General features: G+C 42.7%; 1 protein-coding gene and 1 long non-coding RNA gene across 2 annotated transcripts; one reads left to right on the top strand and one right to left on the bottom strand.

Annotated features, from left to right (window-relative positions):
* The first annotated feature begins 209 nt into the window (after positions 1–209).
* Positions 210–9,443, top strand: PAICS (phosphoribosylaminoimidazole carboxylase and phosphoribosylaminoimidazolesuccinocarboxamide synthase). The gene is made up of 9 exons (XM_037382478.1): positions 210–342; positions 1,094–1,291; positions 3,745–3,923; positions 4,606–4,785; positions 4,874–4,987; positions 6,232–6,315; positions 6,426–6,606; positions 7,362–7,520; positions 8,215–9,443. The coding sequence occupies exons 1-9, from the start codon at positions 324–326 to the stop codon at positions 8,379–8,381; spliced, it is 1,281 nt and encodes a 426-aa protein (XP_037238375.1). The 5' UTR covers positions 210–323; the 3' UTR covers positions 8,382–9,443.
* On the bottom strand, positions 8,961–14,753 carry LOC119145802. Its single transcript, XR_005103533.1, has 2 exons — positions 12,451–14,753; positions 8,961–12,419 (listed from the first exon to the last, which is right to left on the bottom strand). It is a non-coding gene; the product is annotated as an uncharacterized LOC119145802 (long non-coding RNA).
* Positions 14,754–16,017: the final 1,264 nt, after the last annotated feature.

Genomic DNA, 16,017 nt, shown 5'->3' with positions numbered 1-16,017 from the left:
CGGGGGGGTGTTTGCCCGCGGGGCGCGGGGGGCCGGGGGCCGGGCGCGGCGCGGCGCCGGCATTGGCCGGGCAGCAGGCCGGGGCCGTGTTTGCACGGGGGTGGGGGGGGCCGGGGCTCGCCCGGGGGGCTCGGCGGGGCGGAGAGGGGCCAGGGCCGCCCCCGCCGCGTTGGGCGGCGATTGGCGGGCGGCGCCGCTGCCCGCTGCCCCGCCTGCCCGCCCCTTCCGCCAGCCCCTTCTTACCCCGGCGGCGGGGCCCGGCGGCGGTGCTGAGTCTCTCCTCTGTGCCCTAGGTGCCCGCTCCCGCCGCCGCCGCCGTGGCCATGGCCCCCGCAGCATCAGGTAACGGCCCGCTCCCTGCGGGGCGCCGGTAACGGTCGGGGGGTGCCGGGCCGCTGCCCGCTCCGCCGTGCTCGGTGTGCGGCGCTTGGCGGAGAGAGCCCTTTCCCCGCAAAGTTTTATTTGTTTGGGGGGGGTGGGGTGGTCAGTGTGGGTGTCCGCGCCCCGGCCGCCGGGAGGGAGGGCGCGGCTGCTCCCGTCCCGCAGCAGGGGCGGCGAGCGGCAGGTGAACGCTTCGGGGCGAACTTCGCGCCTCGCCCGCTACGGGGGGGGGGGAGGGGGGACGTCGGGGTCCTGCCGCTGCGGGCGGGCGGGGGTCCTGCTGCGGGCGGCTGCCGTGCCCGCCCGCGCCGTTCGGCTGCCTGAGCTTCGGGCTTGTCCCGGTGCTTACAAAAAAAAAAAAAAAGGCAACCCCCCGCGGACGGGTAGAAGCGCTGCTCCAGCGCGCACGCCGCAGCCCCGGCCCAGCAGCGTGCAGGCGGGCGCCGCGGGCACGGCCGCGTCCAGCGGGGCTGCTCCCGCTGAACGGGGGCGCGGGGCAGGGTTTTGGGGCGATTGCTGTCGCCCTCGCTGCTCGGGGGGGAACCTGGCCCAGCTGCCCCGCAGGGGGGCTTAGCGTGCCCTTCGGGGTCACTGCAGCGCGGGATGCTGCCGGGTCCCGCTTTGCACGCAGCCGCTAAAGTATGCGGGCTCGGTGCACTTGCACGCGCAAGGGAAAACTTTTTTTCCGCCTAATTTTTTAAATTATTTCTAGACCTGAAACTTGGTAAAAAAGTTAATGAAGGGAAAACGAAAGAAGTGTACGAGCTGCCAGATATCCCGGGATGTGTTCTCATGCAGTCGAAAGACCAAATAACAGCGGGAAACGCGGCCAGGAAGGACCGAATGGAGGGGAAGGCTGCCATTTCCAACACGACAACTAGCTGTGTGTTCCAGCTGCTTCAAGAAGCCGGTAAGTATTTCAAAGGTGGAATACGTGCCTGGATATCATGGATATTGTTGCAACACAGTATTATTTCTATATATTGGTTTATCCTGCCTTGAGGCTGTAATGGGTTTTTGGAATGCTTTTTCTATTAGATTTTAGTTACACTCTTCCCTCTGGTACTACAGATCTGGGTAGGTGATTTCTTCATTTGGAAGATGAGACTATCTACTGAAGTAATCTTCTAATCGCAGATAACACTTCTTTTTCTTGTTTGGACGCACCCCTCCTAATCCTCCTCTGTACTTGTCAGTTCTCCCCTCCCTCCGTGCCCTCTTGCCTGGAATACCGGACTAGATGCATCTCCTGCATAGAAATCACTGCTAGCTAATGGCACTACCAGACCTATATCTAAGCTGTTTGAAATTTGTGTATTAAGGTTAAAAGATTAAATCAGAGTACCTTTTTATATTTTTATTTTCCTTTTCAGTTGTGTGCTATATCAATTTAAAGTTTCTGTATGATTTGTACTTATATGCATTTGCGATACAGTCCTCTTAAGTGTTTATCAGCCCAATTTAATGTATCGGGAACAACGCTTGCTTCTAAAAACCTCAAAATATTTCTGACGTTACAAGTGAGTTTTCATGGAGTACCTAACTAACTTGAATTACTCGAGTAAGTTTTGCACCAAGCTTCCAAAAATGGAGCCCGTATCTTTGCCTTGAAAAAGTATTTTAAACTGTCTCTTTGCAACATGCATACTTCTCAGGAATTTGCGCTGGTGGGTTTCTAACTTGAATCTGCAAATGGTACTATAACACAAGTAGGTACCAGTAAACTTGGTTAAGGCCACTTATAGTTGTGCGCTCAGCACACTTCAAAGCATTCTTGTAGAAGTCTCGCAAAGACTGCTTCAAGTATCAGCTGAGTTACAGCTTGTAACAAATACAAGTTTTAGAGTAGTAACAGATGGTCAAACAGTAAAGGCCTACTATGTTTCATATGTGGGGAAGAGAAAGATGGTTTCTATAGAGTTTTATCTCCCGTATCTTTGTGCAAGTAGTACTTAAAATATGGGCTGAGACAAAGATAAGTCATTTGGTGTAATCCTCAGTCACTGGCTTTCTTGAGAAGCGTATTGTGCATGCGGTACAAAGTAGCCTCCAAGGTCTGTCTTTCTGATGATATTTGTGGTTGATTACCAGTTTTCATTTAGGAATCTTTAATGAGATGTTTTGCCCAATTCTTAAATGGCAACAGATAAGATAACAATAAAAATAGTATACAGATATAAACTATGAATGTGAAGAAGCCATGCTGCAGACCTCTCAAAGGTCCTCAGTAACTTCAGGTGCTGCGGGAAAAATGTGCGGAGTAAAGTGTAGCTGCATTTTAAAGCAACAAAAGAACTTTCAGGGTTCTTCTACAGTTTGCTTATTTGACTGGCATAAATTGCAGATAATGTGAATGCCTTATTGTATAGGTAGTTTGTTTGCTTTGCGCAACTCTTCTTAACCTAGCCTTTCAAAGGTGATGATTTACAAAGTTCTGTTAAAGTTTCTCTCCGTTTATAAAAGCTACTGTCGGCCCTTTAAAAGCATGCATCTGCACTGGTGAAAAATGTAGTAGTAAACCATGTAGGGGCCTTAATGCCTGGATTTGGAAGTGACTTAATGTGCAGTTGATTATTTAAATCATTCTGGCCTTGAGGGCAGTGCAATAAAATCTAAGGAGTCAATGCTAATACTGTATTTTAAGACTTTAATTCTTCATGGCTCTGGAAGTGGAATACAATACAGCTACAGTGCCTATCTACGTGTGTTTGCTGGCCCCGGTTAGTATGGGGTCATCTTAGAATTATGTGAGAAGGTTGACTTGCTGCAGCAGGTTTGTGTGTGTGTGCTTCTGAGCCTGAAGGTCTTTTAGCTAACAAATCATGAAGATCTCGTGTCCTAAATAAATGTTAGTTTGTAATGAAAGTGAGGACTAAGTCATTCTCTTCCTTATCCATCCTCCTTTATTGAACAAAGTAGTCAAGATTGCTGTGCTCCCTAGCTCCTTTGAAAGTCTCCAGTTACTGTTCCTTGTAAAATGGATCTTCCACTAGAGAGCCTGGTTGGGTACTTGGTTGCTGCTAACTTTTGTTTACAAATAAACCATACGAAGGGATAGATAATTTTTTTGGAAGCTCTGTGAACAAAATTATTTGCAAGAATAGGATTTCTGACCAGAGCATAAGGTTCTGAGCTACAAGCGAGTGTTGTATGATAAAACAGGCAAAACTAGTGACTTGTGGAAGCTAACAACATTGATTGCCTTTTGCAAGGTCAGAGTGGGCTTAAAATACCCTGAAGAGATTCAGGGTGTCCCTTAAATCCAGAGAACAAGATTCAGTTGTACTTAAAGATGGTTGTGACTCTTGTCTCAACTGTGGGGTGTGTTTAGTAATGAGACTAAGCATCTATCTTTGTATTTAGGAATTAAAACAGCTTTTGTCAGGAAACAGAGTGACACAGCATTCATAGCAGCTCACTGTGAAATGATCCCAATTGAATGGGTGTGCAGAAGAATTGCTACTGGTTCCTTCCTCAAAAGAAACCCTGGTGTCAAAGAAGGATATAAGTTTTACCCGCCCAAAATTGAGATGTTTTACAAGGTAAGTTTCCTTTCCTGTGATGTTAATCAAACTTAAACAGAGAGAGAACTCTGTATCTCCTTTTAAAATGTTGACAAATTAAGCCAGTAATGCTCATATTGCTGGTAGCTTTGCCATACTGACGTTTTTGCGCATTCTTGTCCAACAGCTATTTTTGTCTAAAGTGCATATAATGTAATACTGGCTTACAGGGCCATCAAAGAATAAGAAGCCAAATGGTACATAAACCAGAAACTTGTTTTATTTAGAATGTAAGGATTTTTTAGGTGTAAGCTAAGGCATCAGTTGAAATTGATGTGTTCATACATTTGGAGAAATTAAACAGTTACTGCATGGTAAGGGTAAGTAGCTAGCTAGGCAATAAGCATTCTGAACTTCTTTAGGAATGTGTGCTGAAAGAAGTATCTTGTGAACTATGACCTAAAGTGCTGTTTGTAGTGTACCCTGTCACTTGTGGGGCACTGTCCAAACTTGAAGTGCTTTTAAAGATGTTCAGGTGTTACAGCAAGTGTTTTCAATGTTGCTGTCACTTTTTTTCACTGCTAATCATAAAATACTAGTGTAAAGCCTGGGTTGGTTTGTTTTTTTAAAACCCAAACAAATCCTAGTATTTTCTAATGGTTATTTTCATCTTGTAGCCAGCTTAAATTACATGATGTATATGTTCCGGTTTTCTTAACAGGATGATGCTAATAATGATCCACAGTGGTCTGAGGAACAGCTGATTGAAGCAAAATTCTGTTTTGCTGGACTTACTATTGGCCAGACTGAAGTAGATATAATGGCTCGTTCTACTCAAGCCATTTTTGAAATCTTGGAAAAATCATGGCAGCCTCAAAACTGCACTCTGGTAGACCTGAAGGTATAAGTCTGATTTCTTGTTGATCCTAGATCTAACAAAGTATATCACTATATAGTTCCTAAATTGGGATTCTTACTGTCTTTTTTAGATTGAATTTGGTGTTAATATTCTGACAAAAGAAATTGTTCTTGCTGATGTTATTGATAATGACTCATGGAGACTGTGGCCGTCAGGAGACAGAAGCCAGCAGAAGGACAAACAGGTAGTGTTTTAATCTTTACCTTCCAAGTCACTTGGGAAGGAGAATGAAAAAACATGAACCCTATAGTTAAACATCTGCTTTCAGAGTGGCTTTTTCTGGATAGTTTTATCTTGTTAGAGTAGCTTATAAGGTACATAATGCCCAAGCCTATTTTCATTAAATAGTTGATCTGGTTTATGGTAGAAAATCCTCTGCCTGTATATCTTCAGTAGGAATGCCCAACAGCACTATTGACTGGAGCTTCCAGGGGTAATAAGAATTTTTGACTTGTTGTGCAGGTAACAAAATAGTTGGATAACAAATTGGTAGGAATAATAGAAGATTTGGTTCCCAGGTCTGCCTCCAAGTTTCTCCGTTTATTCAGCATGGTATCGTCTAGTAGTAGAGAACTGGTGACACATAAGAGGGATCTTGCCGGGAGGATGCTTCTCAACATTATTTTGGTTAAGCTTGAATTCACTATTCAGTTGTCTTAAGTGTTACTAACAGACTGTCCACATATGAGGGGCTGCAAACAAACATAAGTTTGAAATAAAACTTGTCCTATATTTAAATTTGTAGCAGTTACACTTGTCAAATATCTCTGACTTACCAGATAGTAGTTATGAAAGAACAAAGGTTTGTGAATGTTGCTGCCATGGAGCTTCTGTGACAGTTGTTGAGACTAGTAACAGAGAGCCTGTGAGAGAACGTGGCTGTAAGCCACAGGGCAAGATTTCAAAGGGGATGGGGGGTGTATTACTCTTAAATTAGGAAGCAGAACTGCTCTATTGCTTACTTTACCTGAATTATGTAGTAGCATACTCAAGTTAATTGCTCTGACAGTGCTTTTGCTCATCTCCCTAAAATAAGGTATGTGGTAATATCATGCAGAACGTAGGTTGGCTAGTGCAGACAATCATGTCGTTGCAAATCCAATTTTTAAAATGTTGTGTATCTTTCCTTAAATTCACCCTTTGAGAAGCTTCCAAACCCTTGGTACCCTTGTGGCTGAAAGCCTTGCATGTTGCAGACAGCTATGAATAGTAATGTAGAAGGTTGTTTAATGAAGAACCATCTCAGTAGATGTAAATAGCTCTTGCTTCCGTATCTACTCTCCCGTGTCTATACCAATCTCTTGCTCTCCTTCCTGTGGAGTTTCTAGAAACTGCATAAATATTCCAGTTGGGGTATCCTTATGAATTATGGTAGCAAAATGAGTGCTTTGTGTACCCAAAACACTTAACTTTTTTTTGTCTTTTCAGTCCTACCGGGACCTGAAAGAAGTGACTCCTGAAGCACTGCAGATGGTCAAGAGAAACTTTGAATGGGTTGCAGAAAGAGTGGAGGTATCTGTTTTTAAAAAAATGTATATAGACTTTGATAACTGCACATCTTCAGGCCTGTTGACTGCTTTTTCCTCCCGCCCCCCCCGGCCTCCTTCATTTTTTTTCCCCAGTTGCTTCTGAAAACAAAGAGCCAAGGTAGAGTGGTAGTGTTGATGGGATCTCCTTCTGACCTGAGTCACTGTGAAAAAATAAAAAAGGCATGTGCAGCCTTTGGAATTCCTTGTGAGTTAAGAGTGACGTCTGCTCACAAAGGGCCAGATGAAACCCTGAGGATCAAAGCAGAGTATGAAGGTAAATGCCATAGAACTACTGATTTGGATTGAAACAGTATCGTGTTCGAGAATTCCTTGGCAACTTAAGGATTTGTGTAGGTGTTTTTCCATGTTCTGTCAAACAGAACACCAAGGTGTTACAATGCTGTTCTACTCTTGCTAATTACACAGTGAGAAGCTATAGACTTCACTAAGCAGTTGGAGTAATGCGTTGTCCTACTGCGCAGCCACAACTTCCTTTACCCAAAGCCTAACCCAGTACCAGAACTATTTTGCCCGAGCCTGATTATGTTAATGCACCTATGGTAGCATCTTGCTGGTGATGCTGGCCATTCTGAAACAAGGAGGGGTGACAGAACTATTTATTTTTGTGGGAGTGTACTTTCTGCTCTGTGAAACTACAGATGTGGTAACAGAGAAGCACTTTGAGGTGAACTGTGTATGATTTAAGGAGAGGAGGAACACTTAAAGGTGGCAGAGGTTTAATGGCTGCTACACAGCTAAGCAGCACCTATTCTTCTGGTACTGAGACTTCCCCTCAGAGGCAGACATGCTGACTTCAGCTATGGGAAAGCGTAGCTGGGATTTAAGGCTGCGAGATTTATAAGATATTTATGTAAAAGGGGAAATTAGCACTAGAATTTTGTGTCCATGTAACGGAATTGACAAAATAACTGCAAACAGAATTGTGGCCTCTGATACAACGTTCCCACAAAAGCAAGTGGTACAGAAGAAGGTAGATGTCTTATTTCTGAATGCCTTCCTCCCCTCCAGGAGATGGAATCCCAACAGTGTTTGTTGCAGTAGCTGGCAGAAGCAACGGTTTGGGGCCAGTAATGTCTGGTAACACTGCTTACCCAGTTGTCAACTGTCCTCCGCTCTCAGCTGACTGGGGTACTCAGGATGTGTGGTCTTCACTCAGACTACCCAGCGGTAGGATGATCTTAAACTTCTGCTCTTGTTCTGACCTAGTTCTATTTTTGTTCTTGTTCTAGTTGCGTACATATACAAACACATACATGACAAAACACTGGAAGAGGAGCTGGATATAGTACTGAACAAAATCTTTGAAATATCTTGCACATAGTCTTTGACTTTTTGATAGCAAAAAGCCCAGTAGGCAGAGCAAAGATTGCATAGGAATAATCTTCAGAAAGATGTAAATCATGGCTCATCCTTGCCTAACATTCCAGTTTGAAATTGGAGTTGGTATTAATGGTAATTTAAATAACGGAATTTTGTTCTAGAGCAGTGTTTTCCATATGATTAATTATCTTTCTCCACAATTGGTGTAGGTAAGGGCTTAATTCTGTTACTTCAGTGCATTGCTACCTGTATGATTCTTGACTTAGTGACTTGAATGGATGCTTGGCAACTAGGAGGCCCAGAAGTCTGTTAGCTTTGTACAAGGAGAGTCATTTGGCATGCTGGCTTCTGGTTTAAAATGCTGTGAAGCAGTTCTGTTAGAAGTAGTGGAACACAGGACACTTCACTAGCTCTAAAACCGGATCATGTGGTTCCTGGAGGCTGAAACAAACATTGTCTTAAATTGTTCTTCAGAAGCAGGTGTGTGTGGGTTTTTTAACTGTAAAATATGGTTTGGTAAGTGGCACTCTTCTCTCTGCAGGTCTTGGCTGTCCTACTACGCTGTCACCTGACGGAGCTGCCCAGTTTGCTGCCCAGATATTTGGGTTAAACAACCATCTGGTGTGGGCCAAACTGCGATCAAACATGTTAAACACCTGGATCTCCTTGAAGCAGGCTGACAAAAAACTTCGAGAGTGCACCTTGTAAGTCATACTAACAAGTAACTTTTATCAGTTATGCAAAGATAATGGCGTGCATATTCATTCATACTAGGATTTACATTTGGATGAGCTGAAAGTCCTGCATCCTTTCTTACAGAAGAAAGCATTATTAGAGCAGCAGATGAAGTCTGTTTTGTCCTCATCCTTCCCTTGTGTATTTTTTTAATGTGACAGCTAAGGAAAAGATGGGGAAGTAGTATTTTAGGTATCTTTCTGTTGCTCCAAAATGGTGCTGTTCTGCTCTTTAGTGTATACTGTTAACTACAGACTGTCAAGAAAATGATTTGGTGCGATCTAAATAGAATCCAACTAGTCTTCTCTATTTCTGTAACAGTAATATTCTTCCATAGTAATAATGTATGTCTTGAACCTTATTAACTCAACTGGACCGCTAACTAGAGCCACTGCTGATGCTGTTCTGCTTGCAATGATGGTATGCTTTCTTTAGCAATAAAATGGCAACATATCCTGTATAAATAGGAAAAGGGGCTGGAAAAATGTTTTAAGAGCCTGGAATAAATACCTGCCTTATTTAAATAATTTATATGCATACATGTATTTTTTAAAAAACATGTGTGTGTATATGTACCCCATTGATACTTTCTGAAATGATGTGATAAAGTTGAAACCAATTTTCTTGCTCATACCAAGCTATAAATACAAATGGTTTGTGAGCTGTAACTAGGCTTGTTGCCTGTTTGCTGTAACTCTTGCCTAGTCCAGTCTTTGCCCTTTTATATACTAGGCAGATCTCTACCTTCAATAGTTCTAAAGGGCCTACATGATGTTGTCAAACTGTCTTCATACACTTCAATAACTCTAGCTATGACATATCTGTATTTCCTCACTCTGTTTCTATGGAAATTTTGCTGAACTGAAAGGGGGGAATAAATATAAAGCAAAAAAGTACTGGGGGGAAGTTAAGCATGACTGTCTTGTCTTTGCACACACCAATCTTCTGAGTAGGTATGATTCTAACAAATATGCAATTACTTGAGGTATGTAACACTTATGCTTTTACAATTATAAATAAACTATTGAATTCAAAGCTTCATGGAGATTTACTGAATACACTCAAAAACTAGCAATCAGCTGTAGAATGTAAATTCAGGGCCTTAAGTTAGATGATAATTGTGTTTAAAAAAAAAAAAAAAAAAAACACAAACAAAAAAAACCCCAAACAAAAAAAAAAACCCAAACACCACCCCCCCCCCACACACAAAACAAACAAAAAAAAAAGCTTATGCACGAAAACCTGCACAGAATGGTATTAGGTGACAGTCTTCTGGAAGATGATGTTCTACTACCGTGTCTCACTGTTCCTGGAAGCTGTGTTGCTTTGGTCCTAATGTACTGCTTTATGATTGTGTGGTAGGTCAGGCTTACCCATAATCCAGTTCCTTGCACTAAATGCCACTGCTGGCTTTCTGCTTAACAGGAAGGGACCACATCTTATCCATAGTTGTATGGAAGAGCTCTTAGCAGTGCTTTCTTCTGGAGTTAAGTGGCAGGAGTTTTAAAATTCATCAGCTCACACTAAAGCACAATAACTAGAACTCTTTTCTTGGTCTTGAGGGCACTTGCTTTTCTAATGAATTTCTAAATGAAATGTCAATAACAGTGAGGGCTAGTGATGACAAAGAGGTTGAAATTCTTGGGTGGTGTACCATCTCTTCGGAAGCACTGATATAAAAATGAAGATCCTCAAGACAGTGGTTTTTAGCAAGCACTACTTACAAAGATTGTACTCACCTGCATGCTTATGATGTCAGCTAGCTGTCCTAACAAGACAGTAGTATTCAACTAATAGAAAAATTAATGGGCAAAAAGAGATGAGTGCATGCTCTTTGTTTGTTTGTGTGAGTTGGGTCATATCTTGTGATTGGACAAGAACCAAAGCCAACAACTAAAGGAGACTGTGGCACTTCTTTCTCCTGGTGGCAGCAGCCTGCTAGCTCAGCTGTATAAGTATACATAACCTGGGGCTGAAGTTACACAAGAGGTAAAAGTGGCACTTCCTCTTCTTCCCATCCCTACCCAACACTACACTTGGTCTTGGCTCTGATCTGTAATCAATCTGACAAGTTCATTAGCTCCCTGGCTACCCCAGCACCATGGTGAGATGGACAACTGCAGCCAGGGATTTGTTTTGTGGGTTTCCCCCCACCCCCACCTGCATCACTGTGTGGTATTGCTGTCACTGCACAGTCCTTCCCCTTGCAGTGAAAAGTAGTAACAGACAATGGTTTGAGCATTACACCTGGAATATTCTGTACTGTCTTTAGTTACATTTCTCAGACTACTTGCACCCTGATTATACTAAACTAACTTGTAAAGTTGTGCCGGTTTATGCTGGGCATGAGCATGCTAAGTGCTTTAGTTGCCATAGAGATGGTCATTCTTCAGCTTCTGGCTGGGGTGGGTTGTCTGGGGGTGGTTTTTGTGCAGCTTGTGCTGAACTCTCAGATGCAAACCCTTGCTTGAGCTGTTGCCTTGCAAAGAAGTACTACAATGCAGCAGCTAGCATTAACAGTGCACGGCTGTGATCAGCAGGTAAAACCTACCAAGTCTGTCATACCTGCAGGGACTCCATATAGTTGTCCTAAAGGCTGAAGTGCTGCGTATCAGCTGTTTAGCTGGAAGTTTTACAAAGCTTTTGCTATGAAATGAAAATACTTCCCCTTGGTTCAGCATTCCGACTATTACACTGATGCAATAACTTGAGAATTTCTTCAGCCAGAAATTGCTCTTGTAGCACTTGCTTTTTTTTTTGTTCAATTTTAAAATCTATCCCAACAACTTCTTAAATAAAAAGTGCTTTTACCTTCACAAAAACTATTACACGGAGGGGTTACTGAAATTTATTTCCATTTTTAAAATTGAGTTGGGATACCTGTAATGAAAGTCTTAATTGTTAAGGACCTGATGTGAAACCTAGGACCCTGGTTTAGATCATTTCCTAATCGGCAGTTACTGGCTTAACAGTACATATTCTTGCAAGGTATCAGCAAGGAGCTATTTAGACTTGGCAGAGGAAGGTACCGAGGGCAGGACTTGTTTTACATCCTGCACTGCCTCAGGTACAGGTGAGTGGCACCTGGTGTTCACCCTTTATAACATCATTTCCTTTTCAAAAAAAGCCAACCCCAAACACCCATTCTGTAAAAATGAGGGGAAAACCAGCCCTGGCTCGCACTGATTTGTCCTCCGTCTGCAGTTCAAAGGTTAAGGCACTTTTTCAGGACCCTGAAGGTAAGGTTTTAATATCCTGTGCCTGTGGAGAATTGTGAGAAGTGAATTGAAGGCCTAGGAGAGGCTGTGAACTAGATTTCTTGGGGATGGCATTAAGGCACTCCCTGGTTTTGAAGCCTTTCTTTTTGGAAGCAATTGAAGTATTTCGTTCCCAAAGAAAAAAATCATGACTTCTCGCACCAGAGTAGGCATTTGAACCTCTTGTCACACACAGCCCCAGTGATTTCAGCAATGCAACTTAATTATGAAATAACCGTCAGAAATCTTGAACCATGATTCAAAATAAAATCAGACGTGCCTGTTCCACTGTATTTGGATCACATTGCAGTAGGCATCTCATACACATTTTTAGAGCACGCTTTCCTGTTCTAAACTTTTAGAAGCTTACATGTGAGAGTGCTCAACTTCTGGGCTTAGACAAAAATAAGGTAAGAATTGTTTGAACAATCAAGACTTGTTTCAAGGTATGTACGAGAACTTTTAATGTTTCATAGCAGGTTGATTAAAAAAAAAACAACCAACAAACCAAAACCCCACAAACCCTGCATTTCCTGCAAAGCTTAAGTACCTCTAAAACTGGGTTGCAGTCCCAGTTCCCAAGACCTTATTCTATTTCAGATCTTGAGTGTGAGGGACCTAAAGCCACTTACACATCTGCTGTTGTGCTTTTGTAGAAGCATTTTAGATCTTGACAGGGTAGAAGAGCCTCTTATGCATGAAAGCTTCATCAGGATACATGAAGTCAGTGTTCCTGCCAGGATCTAAAGTGTACCTATGCACTCAAAACCTAAACCCCACTCTACGTACTAGAACAGTCACCCAGGTTCTGTTGGGGGAAAAGGGGCCAAACTGTTCTTTTACTTCTTAGAACTTTAACCACCACATGTTAACCATGTGGAGATCTGTAGGAAGGAAAGACCTCAATTTCCCCTTTTTCCCCACCACTGTTTCAATTTGTTTCCTTAAATAACTGCAGGAGGGGTCGGACCACAGCAATACTGCAGCTCCCTCTGGAGCTTTGGGTTCCTCCCTCAGAGGTCTTGTAGCAGGCCTTACGCAGATACTTTTTTTTGGTATGGAAAACAATGACTGAAGTATCAGTTCAGCTAGACTGGGAGCTTTCTGAAGGACTTGGTTCCTGAAGAGTATGCGCCAAGTGTAAAGAAGATCTTAGACTTGGAGAAGACAGAAGATTTGTTGTTCCCTGTGGAAGGTAAAATTCAAAACTTAAAGAAGGAATTAAGATGTATGTGCATGGAACCTACTGAAAGAACTAAGGATAACAGCTTTTCTTCTCTCCCCTCCTGATGACAGATTTCATCAACAGTAGGAGGATATCCTGATAGAAAAATAGTGCAGCAAACAAGTTGCCAAAAGCTCAACAGATGCTTGAGAATATCAAACATCAAGTTCGAGTCTTTTTCAAGGACAGAGCTTTTCACAGAAAAGAACAGGTTGTCTTTCATAGGAACTCGGAGCTTCCAAGATAGATACCGAGATTTCCTCCAAGGGGCAGCTGGCTGAAATGCCTGATAAACAGCCCTGATACATTGGCATAGGGAAGGGGACGGGCTGCGGCAGCCCCAACAAGGAGCCCTCAGTAAGAACTAAGCACAGTCTGGTGCAAGGCTGGGGGACGGTGACAGGAACACACAGAAAATGGAAAAAGATAAAACCTCCAAACCGCCACCACCCTACAGCAGCATCAGGGAGAAGCCACCCCACTCTGCCAAGCACCTTGTATAGCTCTTTACACTGATAAAAATATTCGTAGCTGGCAGATCGGAAAGCTCTTGAGAACGCAAAGAACAACGCTCACCAATTAGATGGTATAATTAAGGAGTTTCAGACGCCAAGCTTGAGAATTTCTATTTGGATTGGAAAGCGACTGTATTTGTCTTAATTTAGCACAACTCCCTGTCCCCAGTTTCCCATTACATCATTTCCCTTTTCTAACACACTTGGACATCTAGTGAATGGCCAGCTTCCTAGCTAGTACAGATTCATATTTAGTCCGCTTTAAAAATAATTTCCAACATAGGATATTCTTCCATTTACTTACCAAACAAAACCCCTCAGCTAGAAATATAAAGACTTTTTTATCAACTTCTTTCTCACTAACATTCAAGCCTCTTTGTCCCAGAGAGCCTGCCACATCCTTGCAGGCGCTCCTGACTGCATTTCAGCTACATCACTGGTACTATCACTACTGCAATTACCCATGGTGAAATCCTGCTATTGGCTTTCTCTTGTAAAAGCACTTGCAGTCATGAGCACCCAGGAAAGTACAACTTCACCAAACTTAAGGCTCAAAACTCAGTAGACTCTTTATTTTGCTTTGTTTTGGTAAAGGCTTTAGAATAACTTACATCCTAGCATTAAACAAACTGTGGCTTTATTTATGCACATAAATGAGAGGGCAATAGGCAGATTTCAGTGTGATACCAAGTGGCATGGATACAATAATACTTAAACTGGTATCTCATGTCTACTCACTAATGGAACCACCTTCTTCCATTAGAAATCCAGTTGTAGATAGACAGGTTTCTGCAGTCAGACAGTACTGAAAGAGCAACACCTCAGGCTTGGTCAGGTGCAGCCAGACAGTTATGGTTTGTCTACTGCTCCTGAAGATGTGCTCAAAGCCAGAGTTTCAACCATTTTCTCTGGGAACTGTCCCTGCCCCAACTGGTAATGTCAAATGAGCAGCACCTTGCACTGTGAGACTCCCTTGTGCTGTCTTTCAGAAGAATGTTGTGTGGATCAGCTCTACCGTGTCTCACTTGTATTCAATGCGAATGAGGCTGTAGTAAAATTTCAGTATGTGGCAGGTACTTACCCCACCACACACACACACTCTGAGACAGAGCTCAAAAGGAACGGGTTGGATAATTTACAGAACCAAAGGGATGAGTGTACTGTCCTTCCAAGTCTTGTAAAGCCCCTAGCATCTGAATCTGGCCTAGTCTTTCAGGGGTTTCAGAGCAAACGTTTCTCCCAATTAACTTTCTAGCATCCCTTCAAACTTCACAGCCACCTGCACCAACATATCTTACAGCCATCCTTGCATATTGTCCTTAAAGAAAGTTAGGCCCACAGAGAAACAGTTTGCTAGAATGAATGTTACAGATGAAGCCAGTTAAATAAACAAACAAACAAAAAAATCAAGTTAGACGGAGAAACACAAAGTTGCTGTTTCACACCAAGAAAACAAATTTCTGAACCTAAAGTCTGTTAGTTCTCACTTCAGGCACCAAGTTGTTAGAAGAAATGATGATTGGTAAGAGTAATTTAAAGTAAAAAGACTAGAGGTGAGTATTAATCATGAATTAAGAATTTCAGTGAGATCTTTGGCCACAGTTTAGCAGAATGGGAAGAGGTCCTTGCCAGAAAAATTTGAAAACTACCTATCAGTTCTGGGCAGATACTTCTCTGTACAGTGACTTCAATCCCTCATGTTGAGGTTTACAACTTTCTTATATTAATATACACACACATCCAATTTATTGTATAGCTATTTACAGACCACCAGTCTTTTGAGACACATCTAGTTTTGTTCTTACACGTGAAGAACATGTCTATGTCAACTTGTCAGTCATGTGATCAAACAGGGAAGGTGCAACCCCGTAAACAAGGTGTCCCCACACTAACTTGGGGTAGCTCTTGCTGGCTGGTCCAGGGGTGCTGCCTGGTGAAGGAGTCATCCTTACATCATAACAGAGAACAGGAGAGGTTGACAATGTTCTTGACTGTTGCTCATCATCAGGTAAGAATTATCATTAACAGTTGTACCTTGCCTACATAGCAAGCGAGCTTTCCCCCTTTCCCTTTCACTCATGCCTAGATTGCTCACATTCCACTCAGGCTTAATTACATTGTCAACTTTATTATAATAATAAGTTGATCAAACTTGGTCCTTAGCCTGTTGCTGTTTTATTGTTTGATAGCTAAAGAACCCTCTTGCTGTGTGGCATGGGGCGGTGGGAGGAATCAAAAGAATAAGTGAGTGCTCCCCAAATTCAAACCCCTGTGTAAAGTACAGCACGGTATCTCTCCAAGGTACTTACTGACAGGTCTGTGCCAACATTCAGGCAAGCCTGTGCAGTTAGAATGGGGCAGAGCAAAGTGACAAAATCTGGTCCACAAAACAACCATTTCAAAGAATTCCAACCCGAAAATCCTCTTAAAAATCTTTCCTCCCCATTCTCAATTTCATAGCATTCCCAACAGCACCTACAATGATCACATTTGCGGAATAATTACTGAAGAGTAGTACTTACAATCAGTCTAGATGCAACATGTGTTAATCACAGTAACTTTGCTTTTTTTGCTGTTGCTGTTTCTTTGTAATGAAATTTTCTTGCGAAAGC

This window comes from Falco rusticolus, chromosome 1, assembly GCF_015220075.1.
Source record: "Falco rusticolus isolate bFalRus1 chromosome 1, bFalRus1.pri, whole genome shotgun sequence".
NCBI lineage: Eukaryota > Metazoa > Chordata > Aves > Falconiformes > Falconidae > Falco > Falco rusticolus.
Note: the sequence above shows the minus strand (reverse complement) of the source record. Positions and strands in the feature narration are given on the sequence as shown.

What these genes read in the sequence shown, in the direction of transcription:
- PAICS (XM_037382478.1), top strand. An exon ending in AAATTGAGATGTTTTACAAG is followed by an intron (nt 3,924 to 4,605) that starts GTAAGTTTCCTT and finishes TTTTCTTAACAG; the next exon opens with GATGATGCTAATAATGATCC. An exon ending in TTCACTCAGACTACCCAGCG is followed by an intron (nt 7,521 to 8,214) that starts GTAGGATGATCT and finishes TTCTCTCTGCAG; the next exon opens with GTCTTGGCTGTCCTACTACG.